The sequence below is a fragment of the Malania oleifera genome, chromosome 11, assembly GCF_029873635.1.
Source record: "Malania oleifera isolate guangnan ecotype guangnan chromosome 11, ASM2987363v1, whole genome shotgun sequence".
NCBI classification, from domain to species: Eukaryota; Viridiplantae; Streptophyta; class Magnoliopsida; order Santalales; family Ximeniaceae; genus Malania; species Malania oleifera.
Window position 1 is genome coordinate 45,250,203 of NC_080427.1, and position 23,102 is coordinate 45,273,304.

The following is a 23,102-nucleotide window of genomic DNA, read 5'->3' on the forward strand; positions in this document are numbered from 1 at the left end:
ACATAGCACACTAAAATACTAGTGCATTTTACCTAAACTCATTAACTTTTATATGTTATATTCTCTTTAATTATATTTTATAATATTATTTGATTTAAAGATGAAAATGAACATTTTTTTTAATTAAGATTTTTTATTTCTTTTATCTTCACAAATATAAACTAAATAGGTTGTCGATTTCTAATTTTTATTTTCTTTTTTCTTTTTTTTAGTTTGCAATTTTGTAGTTTGACAGCAATACTAAAACGGTCCCTCATATTTCCAAATGTGGTATATATATTATAGTGGCAAATATGAGAGGAGAAGGGTTGCCTCTTTCAATTGTAGCAATGGTATACACAACCACAATTCTACTAGTTGGAGTTGGCTGGCTTGCTACTAGCAACAGTACATTTATCAAAGAGAAAAAATAACTTTCATGCATCTCTGCCCTACTTTTTTTCCAAGAAAAGCTTATTCGAGGGGGAATGCAACCAACAGGGCGGCTTAATGATCCATATCAAGCTCCATCACGCTATGGTACATCAAACATTATGATGGCTTCTTACTCTTTTTCTTGGCAGTCTTGGCAAGAGCATCACAAATTTCCTTTTTTCTTTTGGAATTGCTATTGATGTTGTCATTGTCCCCAGCCAAGCTTGTAGAGCTCTTCCCAATTGCCAGTGCATTCTTTACAAAAACCTTTAACCTCCACAACGTCGATTCACTCTGCACGAAGGACATGAAAACGCATAATAACTTCGTTGTTGCCAAAACAAAATTTCCATTCATAATATTGGGGAGCACTTCAGAGAAAGGAAAATGATGACCTGAGCATCAATGTCGAGGTAGACCTCTTCAGCAGCTGCTAGGAAACTTGGGTTGTTTTGAGCAACAATCTCCAGTGCCTTGGTGAGATCTTCGGGAGAAAGTTGGGTGAGAGCTGCCCCGAGTTTTCTTTTTTCTTGAGTAGACATTTTTCTAAAATAATATTCTACATGAGCACGGAGATGCAAAAAAGTAGAATGAAATTATAAAAAAATAAGTTCAGGCATGCATTTAATGGCTCAACATTATTAGCTATAATTTGAAACTACTTACAAGTTCACATGGGCATGTGCATGTGCCTGCATAACATGCTTGTTAGACTATTGCAATTTATTAATTATTTTGGGCGGGGAAGGGGGGTGGAAGAGGTGTTGTTGTCTAGTATCATACATGCCATTTATCTGCTAGTCCCAAGTTCGAATTTAAAATTTAATTGTTTTAGTTGTACTACGGAATTGAGCCCCTATAACAAATAAAACTCTTTTAAAATTCATCCATCTTTACAGTTGAAACTATGACTACTAGATTCAATGATGCACCTTGTTACATTAGGTGATTTAGTAGTTTTAATCGCATTTACAGTTACACCTAAGAATATAGCTATGCTTGATAATTTGGCGACAATCCTAAAGTGATAATACTATTTAAAACTGAAATGGAGATTAAGATTTTCTTAGCAAGACAGGAATCAGGTTGCAGAAAATAGCCTCCCAGACCCCACGTGTAGGATCCTTGCACTCTGGGATGCGCTTCTCTGTTTCTTTTTTAAGCATGATTTGTCACATAACGTTTTCTTCTAATCAGTGAAAGCTATGCATGTCATCAATGTCAAATAGCTTCTTGAAATACACATTATAATATTCTAAATTCCCTTGAACTATTTGGTAGTGCAGCATAACTTAGTACACTATCTAAGGAAAAGGTCTCACAGCGAAGAAGACAGATTAGAATGCATGAAAACACATGTGAACCCAGCACTACTTGTATCAAAATCTATAGCAGTCGAAATGGTGTTGTAGAACAAACCTGCACTCCTGAACCACCATTTCTCGAAGTTCTTCCAAATGCATATCAATGTCATAAAGCTGAAAATTATTCAAAATAATTTGTTCAAAGCATGAATCAGATATTATGTTGCCCTGTTAAATAAGGCTTCAGAAATTTGGCCTACCTCATTACTTATATCCCTTGCCATTTTGGCATGAGCAGCCTCCTGACCAAGCTGCATTTCCAACTGCGTCTCTGCTTCCTCCTCTTCCAGTCTTTTTTCCTGGAAATAATAATGCATGGAAGTTAACAAATGATTTTAAAATAAAATCCCAGTACCCAGATGGTTTAACATATTTCACAGCAGAAGGAACCACAGAGAATGAACTCCCAATAGAAGTCATTCACTGTGCGTGAGTGTGGTTCATGTAAGGAGAAAAAGAATTACCTCTTCAGCTACTTTAGGCAAAAATTGCAGCCATTTTTCCTCAAGTTTTTTCATCAAAGTATCAGCCATTACATGAACATCACTCCTATCATCATTATATTTCATAGCATTCTTGAAAACCAGCCTCACATCAGCAAATATCTCCCGAACATTTTTATATCCAGTACCATCCTTGGCCTCCATTTGATTTTTTATGGTACCGAAGTCCATTGGCTTCTCAATAACCTTGAATACAAACAACAAACTAAAAGAATTATAAGGAAAAAAATTCAAAATCAAGAATGAATATACAGTCCAGATAATTAAAAAAAGGAAAAAAAAAAAATCGAGAGAAAAAATCAGGCATGTAATTATAGACCATGGGAATAACTCTTTTGGGAGAATAAATCAAACACGTAACTACAGACCACAGGAATAACTCTTTTAGAGAACTAAAAAAAGGGAAGAAGGATACCTCATAGTAGTCGTGCAAACCAAGACCTTTGACATCTACAGGCTGCATAAAAGGCCATGCCCACTTGTGCTGGGTGATCTGCAGACTCAAGGGAAAAAAAAAAAACACAAGGCAAAACAACTTGCAATTAACTACAGAGAAATGATAGATATAACTGGTTTAACTTGAGGCCATCCAATTGATGAGGTTCTATAGAAAATGTTGAATTAAAGGAAAGAACATAACTAGTTTCAAAATGATGAAATGATGGTCAAAATACTGCTCTCAGTGTATACGTTAATTGACTTGCTTGATACGAGAAGAAAAAATGCCAACTATCACAATATGCGTTAAAACCCTTTCCCCAAAAACATCTAGTAGTCAAGTCCCAAAATTTTAAATATATTATATACCCAAAGCAATATGTAGAATGAATTTATTGCGGTAAACAGAAAGCCATTTCAACCAGAGAACGTATCCAAATGTTTAATAAATTCAAATAATATATGTACTTTCACTAGAATAATAAACAGATGATAGCTGAGAACAGAAGCTGTAAATGCTTTAGCTTCAAAAGATTGTGCCCCTACACAGCATCCTTCCAGATGCTTGTCCCATTAGGACAAGGCGTGTTCTATATATAACAGATCTGAAAGGCCATTGCCACATGCTGGTTCCATCAAGCAGGGTTTCAGTGGGGGTCAGCCGAATATGTTCCGAACTTTAGCTGATGGAGACCCGCCAATGGAGAACTTTTGATATTTATTTGGTAGCTGGAACTTTATTTTAAGTTGGAATATCTCAGGATATTTTAGAAGTTTGGCAAATTTAGGTTTATTTTGTGTATTTTAACTACTTTTGGGTTATTTTGTAATTCCTTGTTTTATTGGTGTTTTTAGGCAAACATGTGTTAGCAGCAGTAGTGGTATAAGCATTGGACGTGTAAGTTATTGTACAGTTATTTGAATCAGATTGCTGCAGTTTCCCTCCCTCCCTCTCTCTCTCTCTTTCTCGGCTTCCTCTTCATTTTCCTTCTTCTGCTTCCTTCTTCTTCTTCTTCTACTTCTTCCTCCCCCAACTCTACACTGGCTTGGTCTTCCTCCCCCTCCTGCTCCGTCTTCTTCTTCGTCTTCTTTTTCTTCTTCTCCTTCTTCTCTCTCTATATTTAAATCCTCTCACTTGTCCTACATCAAATTAGTATCAGAGCAAACCACGATCACCATGCAGCCAGTCAGAGTTCAGAAATTGCAAGCAATGTTCACCTGCAATATTTCCAGAAAATTACAGTTCTGTCACTGGTTTGAAACCCCAACTTCCAGCAAGAATTTCTCAACACCTCCTATGCTATCATAGACAGACACCACCAAAAAACACCTCCCTGCAATTTCACCCCCACCAACAAGGGGTGTGGGCCCACATGCCACTTGAAGGTGTTCCAGCCAACCTCCTTCTGGAAGCTCAGATCAGCCAGTATTCCCTCAACAGACTACCACCACTATTCAACTCCCCAAGCCTTGATCTGCCACAAGCCAGAGTTTCATCACTGGAGGATTCTCACCAGCGGTGCACACACCCCACATGCTGGCATCCTGCGACCAAGAAACTGCCAGGGTCTTCACTTGCTTTCAGATTTGCGATAAATTAATTCCAGTTGCACTAAATTGGGTTTTTCTTGAGATATTGAAGCAGAATTTAGGAGAAATTCAAGTGTTAGCCTATGATACATCTTTGGAAGGACAACACTGGATTCAGACTTCATTTGCTGCATTTTGTGAGCTTTTATTTGCGTAAACTTGAGAAATTGGAAGTTAGCTTGAGATATTGGACTGCCAACACAAAGTCGGAGCAAGGACCTTTTGGTAGCATTGAATGCACTTACACTACTTGGACTCCATAGAAATTGATTTAATGTTGCTTATCTATTTGGTACTTGTCTGAATTTGCATTGGTCCATATTCACCATCCAATTGGAAAAAAAAAAGTCAGTTCTGTGCATAGTTGTTAGAATCTTACGATTCATGATTCGATTCATATGATTCGCACAAATCCACACCAAATCAATTCGAATCTTACTAGTAAATCTAAAAACAACTGATTCGTTGCCGAATCTATTGATTCACCTCGTGAATCTAATGAATCGATATGAATCTATCAATTCACATGTTTCTAGACCTATTGTAATTTGTATCCTGACAGATGCTCGACTAGCTTAAAACCTCGTTTTTTTTTATCGCTTTTATTTATATACCTTGTGGCCTGGGGACACCCTTTTACCTTACATTCCTTGCCTACCTTAGTTTTGTGCTAAAATAGAGGAGAAAACAGAACTATAGGTCTTATGTTGCCTTTGCAAAACCATTCTTCACCCTTGGAGGAGTATAGTGTTTTGTCATTGAGAAGAATGGGTAGAACATTCATCGGTCAAAGTGGTATTCATGTTCCATCATGCTGTTAAGATTCAAAAGATGGTTTCCTTTAGTAGTCTTTTCAAATATTATCATTTTTGAAAATTAATTATTTTTTCCTCTTGATTCGAGAAAGAATGTGCATGAAATTTTTTTAATTGTCGATTAAAATATTAATTATTTTTAATAATATTTCGTGATCATTCTCTTACTTGTCGTTTGTTTAGGAAAAGCGCATACATAATTTTTTTATTGTCAAACTTTAAATGTGTATTATTTTACTTGTTCATATAAAGATATGCATGTCATTTGGAATTGATTTTGGAGAAATGTACTGAATCTTACAATACGATTTGATTCTCAATTCTTGATTTCCAAATTGAAATTTCGTTCACGATCCAAATCTCAATTTGATAACTATGGTTCTGTATATGTAGCTCCTACCTAATTGGCAATCCTCCACAATTACTAGACTAATTGTGTAGTTTTAGACAACTTTCTTCTAATGTTAACAATTATTACCTTAAATTTACAGATCTCATTTGTTGGTGTGCTCTTAAAATGGAACCCAGAATGTTCCTTTGTTCAAGAAAGGGTTGTGAGATGAAATCAAAAGGTTTATAAATGTTCGACAATGTCCTAGGCCCACCCAAGACGTTCAAGAGAAAACTCAACTTGTTGAGGATATCAAAACTGCTAATCCAAATTGTTGCATAATAGAATATCATGACTACATAAATGTTTTGCATATAACTAGTGCACAATTTTTTTATTCTTTTATGGTCGTGAATCATGAATCTTTCTCCAAATGAGATTGTTGACTTGTCTTTAGTGACCCTAAGCACTGTTGGAGCCTCTAGGCCAGATGTGGAACTTGATTTGTCACCAAACTTGGTTGATGAGACTTGCAATGAATAGCAAGATGAGTTGCCAACTGCTAGGGCAGATATGTTTGTCAATGACCTTTCTCTTCAACCTCTATTTTCCATTTCTCACCCCAAGAGTGAGGAACAATTGTTGCTCCAAAGTTTGTTGAAAATTCTTTAATCATGGAACCTATTGTTGAAATACCATTCAGATTGTTTCTCCTCAATTTAGTAAACTTGTGTCTCCATCCCTCTCATCTTCTCCCTCCACATTTTCCCTAACCAAATTTACTGAAACATTGTCCATCATCCTAGAATGTGGGCCAAATGTATATTTTCTTGAGCTGCCAAAAGATTTGGATACAAATTGATTTCTTGTTTGGAGGACTTGTTATTTTATCAGAGGACATCGCAGCTTTCTATGATGCTTGCAGTTGGAGGATCTTCTAGATATTGTCCAATGGTGTAGAAAATGCAACACAGATTGTGCCTCCTCCTGATTTGCCTACATGTTGGACTTTGTTCCTACATGTGGAGTTAAAGGTATTACACGATTACAAAACTCGAGGCTGAGTGAGGAACAATTGTTGCTCCAAAGTTTGTTGAAAATTCTTTAATCATGGAACCTATTGTTGAAATACCCTTCAGATTGTTTCTCCTCAATTTAGTAAACTTGTGTCTCCATCCCTCTCATCTTCTCCCTCCACATTTTCCCTAACCAAATTCACTGAAACATTGTCCATCATCCTAGAATGTGGGCCAAATGTATATTTTCTTGAGCTGCCAATAGATTTGGATACATATTGATTTCTTGTTTGGAGGACTGGTAATTTTATCAGAGGACATTGCAGCTTTCTATGATGCTTGCAGTTGGAGGATCTTCTAGATATTGTCCAATGGTGTAGAAAATGCAACACAGATTGTGCCTCCTCTTGATTTGCCTACATGTTGGACTTTGTTCCTACATGTGGAGTTAAAGGTATTACAAGATTACAAAACTCGAGGCTGAGTTTTCTCTAACAAGAGGTTTTCGATGGAGAACAACCAATGGGGAACTTTAGATGTTTATTTGGCAGCTAGGACTTTCATTTTAGGTTGGGATATTTCTGGTATCTCTCTCTCTTCTTCTGCTTTCTTCTTCTGCTTCCTTCTTCCGTCCCCAAATCTACACTAATTCTGTCTTCCTCCTGCTGCCTCTTCTAATTCTCTCAACTCTCTCTCTATATATCTAAATTCTCTCACTTGTCCTACATCATTAGCATAAAGTGATATGTCACAAGACTCAATCCCAAACATGAGCTCTTCATAGAGCAAGGGTTTTAGTCTATTACGTTGCACCAAAATGGCCTTGTACATGGATAGGTAATTGTTATTCAACACTATCATTGTCATTTGCACTCTCCGTGCATATAACATATTACATCAATTTTACACAGAAAAGATTGCAATCATACATTTTTCATGTGTAAGGAACAAGGATTAAGTCATAGAGTATGCAACATCCAATGTTTAATTCTTGGAGTGTTCCCAAAAATTCAAGTGCCATTTGGATCATGTAATGTCCAATTATAAGGATTTAGTGAGGATGCTTTAAAGAAATTTTATTAGAAAAACAGAAGAAATACAAATAGATATCTACAAAAAGGAAATTGTCAATTGTTTACAAGACAAAGAACATGAAAACAGCCTTGTAATTATCAGAAGATAACAGAAACCTATTCTTTGACAGTTTGGCCCTCATCAAATGGCTTAAACTTTTAGACTGACTGGTTCCTCGATAAGTTATCAGGTTTTCTGTACCCAGAGATCCCAAATTCAAATCCCAGGTGTCTCCATTCTTACAGTTAAATTTTAACACTAGATAAATGGTAATCTTGTGCCTTGTTCACCACTTTCAAGCTCAATGGGCTTATATTGAGGGGATGCATGAGCTTATAAATAGTGATAAGAATGTGCAAAGTTGATTTAAATTTCAAAATTGTATAATATGCTAGACCTAATATGGTTATATACTCAACATGAGGGGGGAGGATTTTTTTTCACTAAAAATACTTGAGATAAAGAAACCAGAATAGAATGAAATCCAACTTCTTTATGAAGAACTTATATGTAAAAAATGCATGTTTCAAGAATAACATCAAAGTAATATATCTAAACTCTAAGCAGTTGCAACCTAGCCCAATGAACAAAATTTACGAAGGTACTTAATGCAATGGCAATTGCCTGACGGAATATTGTGGCAAACTGGCGCATAAGCTCTTGCATTCTCTTTGCAGCAGCTGCCTCCCTTTGTGATGCATCCTGCTGCTGCCTTTTAATACCCAGAATATTTTTCTCTTTCTCTCTGCCCTTCATAATTGAGCTGCCTTTGGAACCATTCGATTGCTTTTTACTTGTAGTTGAATAAAATTGTTCAACCTCATTCAACCTTTGCTCAAGCTGCAAATAAAATATAATATACCACAATTCATGAGCATCAAGAGAGGCATATTGGCAGTTACAGGCAAATCTCAAACAAGAAGAAGCAAGCTGATATATCCATACCTCATCAAAAATATAAAAATAACATTTCAAAGAGTAATTATTACTTGTGATCAAGATCATTAAAGCAGTCATAACCTTCTCAATCCCATGTACGCCATTTTTTTTTTAGCTCATACAACCGATGCCAAAGTAACTGATCTGATGAGGCATAAAGAACTTAAATAGCATTGTTAGATATTTTTTCTTCTTTTCTTCAAGAAGCTTGTAACAGATATACCAAAGTAACTGATCTGCTGAAGCATAATAGAACTGATATAGGATTTTTGGTTTTCATTTTCTTTCTTCAATAAAAAAAAGGTTGGTAAATAGTAGAATCATATACTGCAGAATCATTAGAAGACACAAGCAAGCCATTTTATTTTCAGCTCATCCAAGATATGCTAAAGTAACTGATCAGCTGAAGCATAATTGAACTGATGTCTTTGGATGTTAGATTATAGAATCAAATAATGCAGAATGATTAGCATTTTATAGGTAAAAAATAGCAGCAACTTCTCTGAAGATGCACTCAGCTAAATAAATAAAAAAAATTGATATTATATATATGTTAAGCTCAACACTGTACCAGCAGACTGGATAACGAGCTTTATAGCTAGACTACTCAAGTTGTTGACACATGCATTTGAAGATAGATTCGCTCTTGCACTTCCAAAAACATCAAGGGCTTATGATCTCATCTTTGTCGTGGTTGGACTATTCCACAAAGAGAACATTTCAGTCCTTGTTCTTAACCAGATGATGCATCTGATCTGGCAAAGTCATTTTTTTCAGAAGAGGTGCAACTATATGGAGTTCCAAGATTACTTGTGATTGAGATAAAAAGTTCATGAGGAATTTTTGGAGGACTTTAGAGGAAGTTAGGGGCACAACTCCACTGGTACTTCTCATCCACAGAGAAATGGTCAAACCGAGGCAACAAATTACAGCATTGATTTGTTGCAATGCATTGTCAGGAGCATAAGAAGAGGTGGGACATGCTTCTTCCTCATGTTGAATTTACCTTCAGCAACTCAGTAAATTTGACTGCCAAGAAAACACCTTTTGAAGTTGTGTATGGCAAAAGCCTCAACATGTATCGAATCTTGTTCCATTGCTACAAGAAGCTCAAGTTAGTAACCATGTACAAGCTTTTGCTGCACATACAAGGAGGATTGGTGATGAGTTACACACTGCTACTAAAGCCAACAATGCGCTTCATTAAAAATGTGGATCAATATTAAAAACCTAAGGATCTTGTTTAACGCAACCTAGCTTTGTGCATTTGAGGAAAGAGAATCTTCCAAAAGGGACTTATCCAACTTGATTCAAACCACATAAAAATAGTGTAAAATGAACTTCTCACTGTTATATGATTTCTAATCATAATCTTTTAATCGCTTGGCAGGTTTATTTAAATTTGAAGCATGTAAAGTTACAAAATGGCTGACAATTACTTTATAAGTTAAGTTCGATTTTTCCTTTTTTTTTTTTTGGATTTAATATTTTTGCTGCTTGGAATATACATAGCTTATCTTTATCTATTTTCACACAAAAATTCCCAAAATAAAATGGCCTTCATGCCTTGAGGCAAACGCCTTGCCCTAGTAGGAAGCATGCCTCACGCCTACACCTTTTAAAAGATTGATGAAAATTATAACGAAAATGATAACCATGATGATACCAATACCACTCAATGAAATCATGATTAGAACTTAGAAACACATAAACTAAATCATGATAAAAACACACAGACACACACACCCTTACAGTTTTTATTATTATTTATTTATTTATTTATGTTGCATGTGGGTACATTTGTGAACCCATTTTTGCACACAAGGTAAACTTTTAATAAGAATGAGAATTAAAGTGAATTGGCCCAAGCAAACCATGATATTAGCCAATTTGAACCACAAAAAATTTAGTCACTGTCATCCCTATCATTACAAGTTCAACATTAAAGATCAAGAGCTGCTACATGCAACTATAAGATATATCTGCAATGCTAAAAGTCAATGAAAAGCAAAATGCACCTTCAGGCTATTATGTAATGGTCAGTAGTTTATATTTTGTGTAGAGGACTTGAATGAGTCAAAATTAGATATAAAAAATAAGGTTAGTGAGGAAACCCCTTCTGCAAAGAAGAAATGGGGAGATGTGTCAGGCAAGGAGAGTGATTTGGATAGTGATTTTGCAAACAAGGAGGCTTTGGGTCAGATTATTCAGAATTATTTTGTGTGCCATCTTTGCAGTCTCCTTCTCCTGACGATGACTCAGAGGAAGACTTTTTTTTTTTTTTTCTATCAGGTTTTAGAGGGAGACATTGTTCAGGGAATGATAAAGAAAATGAGGGGGAAGACACTAATGAGCAGAATGAGATCAATTATTCTCCTACTTTTATGTCTCATTTTCAACATGTGGTGGATAAGAAAGGTATGTGGTATGTTGATTCAGAGGGAAAGGAAGTCCTTTTGGAAGAAGGCTAGGAAGGGACAACAGGAATTGGCTAAATTGCAGAGCTCTATCAACTACGATGGACGGGTTTGAAACGAGGCTTTCTTAGGTAGCATTTTGTTTGGGGACGGTTATATGGTGTGGGTTTTGTTTACGTTCTGTTTGGGGGCTCGGCAGTTGTGATTTGGGTAGTTTTTTCTTTGCTTTTATCTTCTTTTTTTGAGGATACCTTGTCCTCTCTGTATTGTAATCCCTTTTTCTCTTAATATATCTTCGCTTATTATCTTTAAAAAAAAAAAAAAAAAACATGACTATCATATCATGGAGGCCACCAAAGAATTTGCAGTGATTAAGAGTTCCATCAGAGGGATCGTTAGCTATTACATTTCATGACCTTCAATCTTCTAGGCAGCATTTCAATCACATTAACACTACAGAGGAATTTCTTTGCACTGAAAGAGAATTAAATGTTCATAGCCTCAATATATTGCCTATGAAATCAAATGTTAGCCAGCCTATTAATGGAATCTAGCAGTTTGACAGTAACACAATATGGTTTAGAGTTCAAACCAACAGTACATAACAAGCTTAGGAGCTGTTCTACAATCAAAAAACCAAAAGAAGAGAAAAATTACATGACTAAATTAATGAAAAAATAATAAATCAACCAAAAGAAGCCCCCCAAAAAAAAAAAAATGAAAGTCAAACTCTATCACAGCGCATGGAATAAATCGCACCTTATCAACTTTGGAAAATATTTCATCAACTTGATGTCTAAAACCATCCACATCTGTGACATTATTTTCAGCGTTTTGCGGTCTCAGATCTCTGGTATCTTGAATTGGCGCATTCATTGGTTCTGCCTGACATTCAAACGGGGAATGACTGAAATCTTTCTGACCAAGGACTAGTGAAACCATGATAATACAAAGCAACTATCAGAAAGAGTGAGGGATGGAAAAAATCAAGCTTCAGCATTTCTCTAATGGCTGGAAATAAAGTTTCAGATACAAAAAAGGACTCAAGTTGATCCAAACAATAGATTTGGACTTGCTTTGGAAACCCAATTCAAGTCTATAATTTAACCAAACTGTGGTTTTGGAATTCTATGAAATTCCAATACACATCCATGTATTCGGAATTCCAAGTGAATTCCAGATTCATGCATCCAAACACTTAAAAGTAACTTGAAAAGTAACATTGTGAGGGGAATTTATCTCAATTAGAATTAACTGTCTTTCAACATACATATTTCTCTCTCTCTCTCTCTCTCTCTCTCTCTCTCTCGCTCCTCTCTCTCTCTCTCTCTAGCAGTTGGATGGTTCAAGTTTAACGAACTCTAGGAGAATAACTCTATACAACCAGTTTCGATAATATGTTAGGCAAGAGGTTTTACGCATAAATTTGATTGTTATGCTTTCAAGGACCAAAAAGCCCTAGAAATTGATACTAAATTCAGCTTTTTCTGCTTCCTTCGAAACCAAACCAATAAAAAGAAAATGCAGCATAGTTTTTCCCCCCTTTACTTCATTTCTTTCTCAGGAACCAAACAAAATGCAAAGAAACTGAACAAGTATACCAGAATTCCTGCAGGGTTTGGGGCTGTAGAGTTTGTTTCTGTTCTTGCTGAAGTGCACTCTCGCGGTGCCGTTCCCGAACTCCTTCACCAGAAAGGAGTTGCTTTTCTTCACGATGGCCCATATCAACGCTCCGAAACCGTCGCTATTTCAGCCATCCCTGCAAATGCACGGCAGAATCCGCGAGCGAAGGAGGCGGAGAGCGACAACCAGAGAAGATAGCCTGTCTCGAGTTCTTCCCGGAAGGGTTTTTGAAATTAAAAAAATTAATTAATTAAAAAAATTGCTTTTTTGCGTTTTTTTTTTTTGGGTTTCGGCCAGATGAGTTGATTTTTTTATTATATTTTTTTCTATATTAAAAATATTTAAAAAAAATGCCAAATTTATTCTTATAACTTCTAATAATTATTTAAAATACTCTTTTACCTATTCATAACTCTTTTAAAATATTTTTATAATTATTCCAAATTTATCTCATTACCGCTCATAATTATCTCAAAATATCTTGTAATTACACAAAACACAAAGAGGTGAGACAATCAGCCTCTTATGAAAATTGTCTACTAACTAATATTTTGCACAAATATAGAAAATTTATATTCTAAATGATCAACTATTCTCTTATGCATACACAATTTGATTTTGTTTTACTACAATTTTTTGAAGAGATTATTATTTCATGGGCATTTGAATTTTGGTTTTGAATAGGAATTAGAAAGACAAGTTTTAATGGAAAACCTAAGGAGTGAAAGAGATGGACAGATCACTAATTAAGTGAGAATTTGCTCATATGTCCATCTAACACGATGTTAAGTAATGTCAAAACATATTATTAAATTACAATGGTAACTGACCAACATGATAATCAACTAAACTCAACACATTACTAAAATTACATTTTCTTTTTAGTAGCACGTGAATAGTGTGGTTTTGTAAGTCATAACACCTTTTTCTTTAATTGGATTCTTTGATCCATGTCACGAGCATATGACATGCAGGTGTTGAAACAAGTTAAAACTATTTTATCTTCTCATATTCTATTCTATTTGATATTCGCTCTAATGGATTTTAATGCAATTTGCTATACATAATACAAAATAAATTCATATTTTCAAATTATATACTGTTGACTTTAAGAGTCCGATCCCTGTTTTGATAATGACAAACCACAGTATCCTACTTGTGTAACTGAATGTGAACAGGTTTATATTTCTGTAAGTACAAGTGATGAATGCAAAATGGAAGTCATAAAGAGCACTGAGAAGAACACTAATTGGCATATTCCATGGAGCATTGAGGAGCAGAAGACATGAAGACTTTATTTATTTTCTAGATTGTAATAATAATTATGGTTGAATGTGCATGTATATTACATGATTTAAAATTGAAACTCTACTTGACCTTAGATTGACCATGAGACCTTCAAATAATATGAAAAACTCTTTTCATAAAATGTCTAATTTATACAAAGGTTTTTAAATGGTTTTAAAGTTAAAAGAAAGCAAAAACTAAATTTTTCAAAGGGGTCGGTCAACCGGCCAATCGACTGAATGTTAGAAATAAGTAATTTTATTACTCAATTTGATCTCATCTCAAACCATGTTCAACATGAAAATTGTGGAATTTTCCCATAGCTTGAGTTTGATACCAAGAACGTACAAATTGGAGTTACACAAAAAAAGTTATGGCCAAAAAACTGAAACGTGTCCATAAGAGAAAAAATCTCTTCATGTTTCTTCCATCTCATTGATGGGCATTTTTCTCAAACCAAAACTCATTATCTTAAAGTGTGTTTAACATGAAAGTTGTGGGATTTTCTCTTACCTTTCTAGTGATATTAATAATATCTAATTTAGAGTTGTATAGAAAAAGTTATGATCAAAACACTAAACAGTATCCGCGCAAAAAAGTCGAGGTCGGTCGACCGAACCTTCACTATGGTCGATCGAAACTCGTGGATTTCAAGCCTCGGTTGACCGTACCTTGAGCCTGGTCGACCGATCTTCTCGGGAAAGTGTCCCAATGGTCGAAAAATGGTTAGTTTTAAAAATAAAAATATATTTTAAGGTCTCAACGGTTATATAACGATCACAAGAGGTTTTTGCCTATAAATATAACCCCAAAACACTTGAAAATTGTTGGAGAATCCATTTGTTAATTTAGTTTATCATTATTTGATTCTCCCACACTTCAATACCCCATTTGTTTTTTAAATTTTCAATTTTCTCCTACTCTTATTTTATTTGAAAATCATTTTTAGAGAAAATATTCTTGGAGGTTTTATGTGAAGAGGCTTGAGCATATATCATATACATATATATTGCTTGATGATCTTCTTCTTTCATTTGTGATATATTTTCAAAGATTAAAATGTCTCCTATTCTCTTCTTTTGAAAACCATTTTTGGGGAAAATATTTTTGGGGTTATATTTGAAGAGGTTTGAGCATGTAACATTCTCTATATGTATATTGCTTGAAGGCCTTTCTATTTTTCATGTTTGCAAAGATTAAATTTCTCCCATATTCTTTTATTTGGAAAAATATTTTTTGGATAAATTTATTGTGAATAATGTCTTGAAGGCTTGGGCTAATATTCTTGCTCATATATTTTGCTTGAATGCCTTCTTGGGATTAATTTTACTAAGGTCAATCATTTTGAAGAAAACCCTAATATTCTCCTACTCTTATCTTGACATACATTTGTTGGAGAATTTCTTTGTGTTATACAAGAGGGAGCCTTGAGCATATATCAATATTATATATACTTGCTTGAGAGACTTCTCATTCTATTTTATAAAGGTCAATCATTTTCCAAATTCTCAAGTTTTACTTGAAAAATATTTTAAGAGAAAACTCATACTCTACATGAGATTCATTTCAAAATCATATGAGAATGCATATTAGACTCTAATGTTGTACATCTCTGCTTGTATTTCAAAAGCATATTTTATGTACAAAATGATTTTATTGTGACGTTTGGGTTCAGCCCATTAATTGAACTGGGGAGTCTCAACCCCGTAAAGAGGCCGGTTTGGTTCAACCTGGAATTGAACTGGAGAGTTTCAGCTCCGCAAGTGAGACTAGTTTGGCTCAGCCCAGTAATTGAGTTGGGGTTTTCCTCGCCCCGTAAGAAGAGAATGTAAAAGATTTTTGCTCCGCCCAGTTAAGTGAGCAAGTATAGTGGAATCCTTGGGGGTAAGCCTAAGGCGAAGATGTAGGCTGGTTTGGCCGAACCTTAATAACAAATATGGTGTCTTTCTTTCTATTTTATTTAAATTCTTACACTTTAATTTCAGCATGTGTATGAATGTTTATTTAATGTCAAAATTATTTTCATGCACACATTTGATTTAAATAAGATACTGCACACGTGTATATTTGCTTTTATTATTAAACTCACTTTACATACACGTATACATGTTGAATGAGATATGATACTATGGTGAATCGGCGAATTGTTTAAATTAGCCAAAAAAATTTTAAAACCCAATTCATCTCCCCTCTTGGGATCACTCCAATTCCAACATATACATTCTTAAGCCTGTTGACATACATCATCATCTTATTATTTATAACCATCAATTATGACTTAAATAAGTATTTTAACCAAATTGGACACATTAAAATGGTCATGACCCTCAAGTGCTTCAAATATATGAAGTGTATTTATATTGATACTAAACTTGAACTTATAACACACTATTTATGTGTAATATAGTTTACACGTCAATCAATATATATACACAATACATCACTGCTATCTATTTGATAGATCATATATCAGTTCCATCATTACAAAATAAGTAAACCCTTTAGCGATATCCTCTAATATATCGTAATTCATTCTTGTAAATATTTAGGAGAATTGCTAATTTGCCATCAACCATTTACCAAACCCATCTTCCATATATTGAATGTACAAATTTGTATTGCCGTATTAACTACTTAAGTATGACTACATGCATGTGTGAGATCTAAGTCCTTATGTTCTATGAAATCACGCATAACAAAGGTAGTGGCCGAGAACCTTGCTTGCTCTATGAATCCCAAAGGCTTTGAATATGTGAAACCACACCTCCATGTTCAAAATGTTTTGATCCAAACATGACATGCTCCAACATTCAATTGGAGAGCTTCCTTATAAATGGCGATATGTGTCAGGAACGCCAACTGTTCGATCAAATGTCTCACAGAAACACAATCACAACCAACATCATGATTCCTAGCCATGTTGAATCTAGAAAACTTCTTCGGGCAAAGGAGTTGTTTGATTGCATGGTTGAGATCGATAACAATATGGTGTGGTGGATGATCTGAATCGGTGGCTATGCACAATGTGACCAATCATTGGAAGCGTTTAAGCTTTTCATTGATATGCAGAGATGGGGGGATGAGCCAGCCCATGTGACATTTGCGTCACTTTTATAGGGTTGCAATGGTCATAAGATGGCAAACCATGTGATTCAGGTCCATGTCCATGTCTTCAAGCTGGGATATGATTCCACTCCCATTGTTTGCAATTCTTTAGTTGAATCTTACTGCAAATGTCATTGCCTTGGTTTAGCTTGTCCGCTTTTTAAGGAGATGCCCATAAGGGATTCAGTCACTTTTAAGCACTGATAACTAGGTACTCAAAACATGGATTGTGTAAGGGAGTAATGTATATTTTTTCTAGAGATGTAGAATCTGGGCTAGGAGCCCTCGGAGTTCACTTTCAAGATTAATTTTGTCCGGAATGTGTTTGTGGGTAATGCTTTCCTCAACTTTTACTTGAAGAATGATATTGTCCATCATGCAAGAAAATTTTCTGAGGAGATGCCAGAGTTGGATAGTGTTTCTTACAATGTGATCATCACAGGATATGCATGGAATGGACAACACGAGGAGTCTCTTCATCTTTCTCAGGAATTGCAGTCCACTAGTTTTGATAGGAGACAATACCCATTTGCTACCATGTTGAGCATAGCAGCAAGCACAATAAATTTGGAGGTCGTCGTGACAACAAATGATTTAGAAATTTCAGTGGGCAATTCTCTCATTGACATGTATGCTAAATGTGGTAGGTTTGAGGAAGCAAAGAAGACATTTAAAAATCTGATATACAGAAGCTGCGTTTTCTGGACAACCATAATCTTATCTTATCGTTAAAATGAATTCCATGAAGAATGGCTGAATTTGTTAAACCAGATGTTTAGAGCCCAAGTAATTGCTGATCAGGCCACTTCTGCAAGCATCTTAAAAGCTACTGTGAGCTTGGCATCACTTTCCTTGGGGAAACAGTTGTATTTATTTATTATCAGGTTTGGTTTCATGTAAATGCATTTTCAGGAAATGCATCTGTAGACATGTATGCAAAATATGGGTCCATAGAAGATGCAGTTCAAAATTTCCAAGAGATGCCAAATAGGAATGTAGTTTTTTGGAATGCATTGATCTTAGCTTCTGCTCAAAATGGGGATAGTGAGGCCACTCTCAAATTATCTGATGAGATGGTTCAATCAAGCCTCCACCTTGATTCAGTGAGCTTCCTTAGTATCCTAATTTCTTGCAGCCACTGTGGACAAATTGAATGATCCAAGTCTATAAAAATTTTCCGAAGAGAGAACACTATGTATCAATGGTCGATATGTTGTGTCGTGATGGATGGTTTAATGCAGTAGAGAAGTTAATGAATCAGATGCCATTTGATCTGGACAAGATCATGTGGTCATCGATTCTAAACTCCCGTAGGATACACAAAAATCAAGAACTAGCTAGCTAAAAAGGTAGCAGATCGTCACTTAATATGGAGCTTAGGAATGCTGCTGCTTATGTGTACATGTCTAATATCTTTGTAGCAGCAGGTTGGGGGGAAAGTGTTTGCTTGGTAAGAATGCAATGATGGATCGAGGAGTTAGGAAGGTGCTTGCCTACAATTGGGTTGAAATTAAGCACGAGATTCGCCTATTTGTGGCAAATGGTAAGTCCAACCCACAAATGTAGGAAATCACTGGAAAGATTAAAATGTCGATGAAGCAGATGAAGGCAGGGTACAAGCCAGACACAAGTTGTGTTCTGCACAATGTGGATGGGGAAATGAAAGTAGAATTTTTGAAATATCACCATGAGTGCCTAGCAATTGCCTTTGCACCGATCAGCACTCCCGAAGGGTCACTAATACCGGTGATGAAGAACCCGAGAGCTTGTGGACTGCCATGCTGCAATCAAAGTGGTCTCGAAAATCGTTTGAAGGGAGGGGATCTCTTCCCCTCTTACACAACCTAGAATTAGATTATTTTTTTTTCCCTTTGGATTGGAAAGATAATTAGATCAGCCCATTGTATCAATAAGAGAGAACGACTGAAGATCTCAAAACCAATTCATGCAACACCACTCCTTTCTGTAGACTTTAGCTAATATTACATTGGATTTTTACTATTCAGCCACATAGTTCAGAACAATCGAACACAAGTAGTTATTAACTATTGAATAATCACCCATACCAAGGATTTGGAATGCCATTGTGCAAATGACAATTACACCTTCTTAGTGGAACAGGCACATGGGCCGAGGAGGGAGAGGGGGCCGCGACTAAGCCATAAGTAGAGGAAGAACTCTCCCCTAGTGGTAGGTACAAACAACAAAACTCAAAACTAGAGCTTTCAGAACACAGTTTGGGATATTTCCACTGGACACTCGCAGACACATTGAAAAAGCTTTGACGAACATTCATCAACAGCCATCTAGAGCTTTCAGAAAAATGACCCAACCCAGCAATTGCAGAAATGCATTTATAAATTCGAAAGCCCACTAACGGGTTCGACATTTTCGGAATAAAAAAACCAAAAAAAAAAACATAAAATCAGACTGTTTCTTGAGCCACCTCGAGGAGCTTACTATGCTCGAACGTCGTGCCCTTCCTGCTCACGTGCGCCGCCGACGCCCGGTTCGCCGCGGCTGCTTCCACTTCCGGCCGGAGACTCTTAAGGCGAACGCGGCGTCTTAGGTCGGCCGTCCGAACGCCGGGTTGTCAGGGTCTTCCGTAGAGGGTACGACTTGTCGCTTGGAGGATGGAGGGTTGTCTGTCTTCATTGAGACATCGTCGTTGGTGCTGGTGGGGTTTTGAGTACTGTCTTCTTCTGATCTCTTTCGCTTGTTCTTGGGGCCTGCGAGGCCATCGTCTGAAATCGATTGTGCACGCAATGCTCAACCCTAAACCCTAAAATGACGAAGAAGAAGTGAATGAGAGGGGACGAGTTAGACCCAAATTGCTCGCAGGCAAACCATAACCCTAAAAGAGGGGGCTAAGCAAGTGATCTAACTCCTTACGTCCTATGAAATTACACTTAGCAGGTGCAGTAGTCCGGAACCTAGCTTCCTCTGTGAAACCCAGATGCTTTGAATCTGTGAAACCACACCTCCATGCTCAAAATGCTGTGGACTCTCGAATCATCAAAACGGGTTTCGATCCAAACACGGCACGCTCCAACTTTCAAATGGAGAGCTTCCTTAGAAGAGGAGATCTGTGTCAGGCGCGCCAACTGTTCGACCAAATGCCTCAACGAAATACAATCTCAACCAACACTATGATTTCAGGCTATGTTAAATCTGGCAACCTTGTCCGGGCAAGGGAGTTGTTTGATCGCATGGTTGAGCGGACAATGGTGTCATGGACGATCTTGATTAGTGGCTATGCACAGTGTGACCGAGCATGGGAAGCGTTTGAGCTTTTCATTGGTATGCAGAGAGTGGGCGCTGAGCCAGACCATGTGACATATGCATCACTTTTATCAGGTTGCAATGGTCATGAGATGGTAAACCACGTGATTCAGGTTCATGCCCATGTCTTCAAATTGGGATATGATTCCACTCTCATTGTTTGCAATTCTTTAGTTGATTCTTATTGCAAAGGTCATTGCCTTGGTTTAGCTCGTCAGGTTTTTGAGGAAATACCCAGAAGGGATTCAGTCACTTTTAATGCACTGATAACTGGGTACTCCAAAGATGGATTGTGTGAAGAAGCAATGTACCTCTTTCTGGAGATGCAGAATCTCGGTTTGAGGCCCTCGGATTTTACTTTTGCTGCAGTTCTGTGTGCTGGAATTGGCTTGAATGACATAGCTCTTGGGCAACAAGTTCATAGTTTTGTGGTCAAGACTAATTTTGTCTGGAATGTGTTTGTGGGTAATGCTTTGCTTGACTTTTACTCAAAGTATGATATTATCGATCATGCAAGGAAACTTTTTGAGGAGATGCCAGAGTTGGATGGTATTTCTTACAATGTGATCATCACAGGATATGCATGGAATGGACAAACCGAAGAATCTCTTCATCTTTTTCGGGAATTGCAGTTTACCGGATTTGATAGGAGACAGTACCCATTTGCTACCATGTTGAGCATAGCAGCAAACACACTAAATCTGGAAATGGGTAGACAAATCCATTCACAAGCAGTCGTGACAACAGCTGATTCAGAAATTTTGGTGGGCAATTCTCTTGTTGACATGTATGCCAAATGTGGTAGGTTTGAGGATGCTGAGAAGATATTTACAAATCTGGCATACAGAAGCAGCGTTCCCTGGACAGCCATAATCTCAGCTTATGTTCAAAATGGATTCCATGAAGAAGGCCTGAATCTGTTCAACCAGATGTGTAGAGCCCAAGTAAGTGCTGATCAAGCCACTTTTGCCAGTGTCTTAAGAGCTTCTGCAAGTTTGGCATTACTCTCCCTTGGGAAACAGTTGCATTCATTTATTATCAGATCCGGTTTCATGTCAAATGTATTTTCAGGAAGTGCACTTGTAGACATGTATGCAAAATGTGGGTCCATAAAAGATGCAATTCAAACTTTCCGAGAGATGCCAGATAGGAATTTAGTTTCTTGGAATGCATTGATATCAGCTTATGCTCAAAATGGAGATGGTGAGGCCACTCTCAAATCTTTCGATGAGATGGTTCAATCAGGCCTTCAGCCTGATTCAGTGAGCTTCCTCAGTATTCTAACCGCTTGCAGCCATTGTGGACAAATTGAAGATGGGTTAAGGTACTTCGATTCAATGTCTCAAATCTACAATTTTTTTCCAAAGAGAGAACACTATGTCTCTATGGTCGACATGTTGTGTCGTGGTGGATGTTTCAATGAAGCAGAGAAGTTAATGGCTCAGATGCCATTTGATCCGGATGAGATCATGTGGTCATCGGTTCTAAACTCCTGTAGGAAACATAAAAATCAAGAACTAGCTAAAAAGGCAGCGGACCATCTCTTTAATATGGAGCTTAAGGATGCTGCTGCTTATGTCAACATGTCTAATATTTATGCAGCAGGAGGTCAGTGGGAAAGTGTTGGCTTGGTGAAGAAGGCAATGAGGGATCGAGGAGTTAAGAAGGTGCCTGCCTATAGTTGGGTTGAAATTAAACACAAGATTCATGTATTCTCAGCAAATGATAAGTCCCACCCACAAATGAAGGAAATCATTGGAAAGATTGAAATGTTGATGAAGCAGATGGAGAAGGCAGGGTACAAGCCTGACACAAGCTGTGCCCTGCACAATGTAGATGAGGAAATGAAATTAGAATCTCTGAAATATCACAGTGAGCGCCTGGCAATTGCCTTTGCACTGATCAGCACTCCCGAAGGGTCGCCAATACTGGTGATGAAAAACCTAAGAGCTTGTACAGACTGCCATGCTGCAATCAAAGTGATCTCGAAGATCGTTGGAAGGGAAATAACAATTAGGGACTCAAGCAGGTTCCATCATTTTAGGGATGGGTTTTGTTCATGTGGAGATTATTGGTGAGTTCATAGGACAAAAGGGAGAGGATCTCTTCCCCTCTTAACCAACCTAGAATTAGATATTTTTTTTGGGAAGGAAAGATAATTAGATCAGCCTATTGTATCACTAAGATAAAATGACTGAAGATCACGAAATCAATTCCTGCAACACTGCTCTTTTTTGTAGACTTGTAGCAAATATACATGGATATTTATTCATTTATGAAAAAGAAATTGAAATTACAAATTTACAACTGTTTATGTCATATATATTCAGCCCATATTGTTTGAAATTGTATTGCTTTAGTCTGTAGGGAATTTCTTTTTAAGGGACTTGGGGAAATTATTATTGTTTTAATTCTTCAGTTCAAGTTGCAAAATTGCCAAAATGGATGAAAGAATTCATTTTAGAGACTAGGAACCTTGGACTTGGATTTATGTGGATTTGAGAATAATATAATATAAATTTATATTGATTCTTCTAAATGAACACAAATTCAAATCCAAGCTCTGAATTCTATGCTTCCAAACACTGGGAGTGAAAAATACACTTATTTACTGTGAAAGCCTGAAAGTCAAACTTGAATTTGAACTTGTGTATATTTAAATAAAGTACAAACAAAATTATGTTGATTTTTTGTTAAGCTTCGGCACAAATTCAAAGTCACCCAAAACACAGTTTTAAGATATTTCACATGGATACTTGCAAACACACATTGAAAAAAGCTTTGATGAACATTCATCAATGATCAACCACCATACAAAGCTTTTAGAAAAATGACGTGAACCAGCAATTGCATAAATTGCATATATAAATTCAAAATTCCATCAAAATGGGAAGGGGGGAAGGA

General features: G+C 36.5%; 2 protein-coding genes and 1 pseudogene across 4 annotated transcripts; 2 read left to right on the forward strand and 1 right to left on the reverse strand.

Annotated features, from left to right (window-relative positions):
- Positions 1-258: 258 nt before the first annotated feature.
- On the reverse strand, positions 259-12,796 carry LOC131167728 (transcription factor GTE1-like). Of its 3 annotated transcripts, none has more exons than XM_058126592.1 (9): positions 12,503-12,796; positions 11,661-11,786; positions 8,170-8,385; positions 2,697-2,774; positions 2,243-2,467; positions 1,979-2,077; positions 1,834-1,892; positions 810-960; positions 259-708 (listed from the first exon to the last, which is right to left on the reverse strand). In XM_058126592.1, the coding sequence occupies exons 2-9, from the start codon at positions 11,775-11,777 to the stop codon at positions 532-534; spliced, it is 1,122 nt and encodes a 373-aa protein (XP_057982575.1). In that variant the 5' UTR covers positions 11,778-11,786; positions 12,503-12,796; the 3' UTR covers positions 259-531. The 3 variants fall into 3 exon arrangements, with proteins under 3 accessions (XP_057982575.1, XP_057982577.1, XP_057982576.1); XM_058126594.1 differs by having other exon boundaries at positions 11,661-11,830; XM_058126593.1 differs by having other exon boundaries at positions 11,661-11,782; positions 12,503-12,761.
- A 3,808-nt stretch (positions 12,797-16,604) lies between these two features.
- LOC131167493 (putative pentatricopeptide repeat-containing protein At2g01510) lies at positions 16,605-18,729 on the forward strand (annotated as a pseudogene).
- A 207-nt stretch (positions 18,730-18,936) lies between these two features.
- Positions 18,937-22,505, forward strand: LOC131167729 (putative pentatricopeptide repeat-containing protein At2g01510). Its single transcript, XM_058126595.1, has one exon. It carries the CDS (start codon positions 19,814-19,816, stop codon positions 22,274-22,276), a length of 2,463 nt encoding a protein of 820 aa, XP_057982578.1. The 5' UTR covers positions 18,937-19,813; the 3' UTR covers positions 22,277-22,505.
- Positions 22,506-23,102: the final 597 nt, after the last annotated feature.

Coding starts and splice junctions, on each gene's coding strand:
- LOC131167728 (XM_058126592.1), bottom strand. CDS start 11,777: ATGAATGCGCCAATTCAAGATACCAGAGATCTGAGACCGCAAAACGCT. Junction 8,386..11,660: donor TATTTTCCAAAGTTGATAAG/GTGCGATTTATT, acceptor TTTTATTTGCAG/CTTGAGCAAAGGTTGAATGA. Junction 2,468..2,696: donor GTTTGCACGACTACTATGAG/GTATCCTTCTTC, acceptor TTTGTATTCAAG/GTTATTGAGAAGCCAATGGA.
- LOC131167729 (XM_058126595.1), top strand. CDS start 19,814: ATGAAATTACACTTAGCAGGTGCAGTAGTCCGGAACCTAGCTTCCTCT.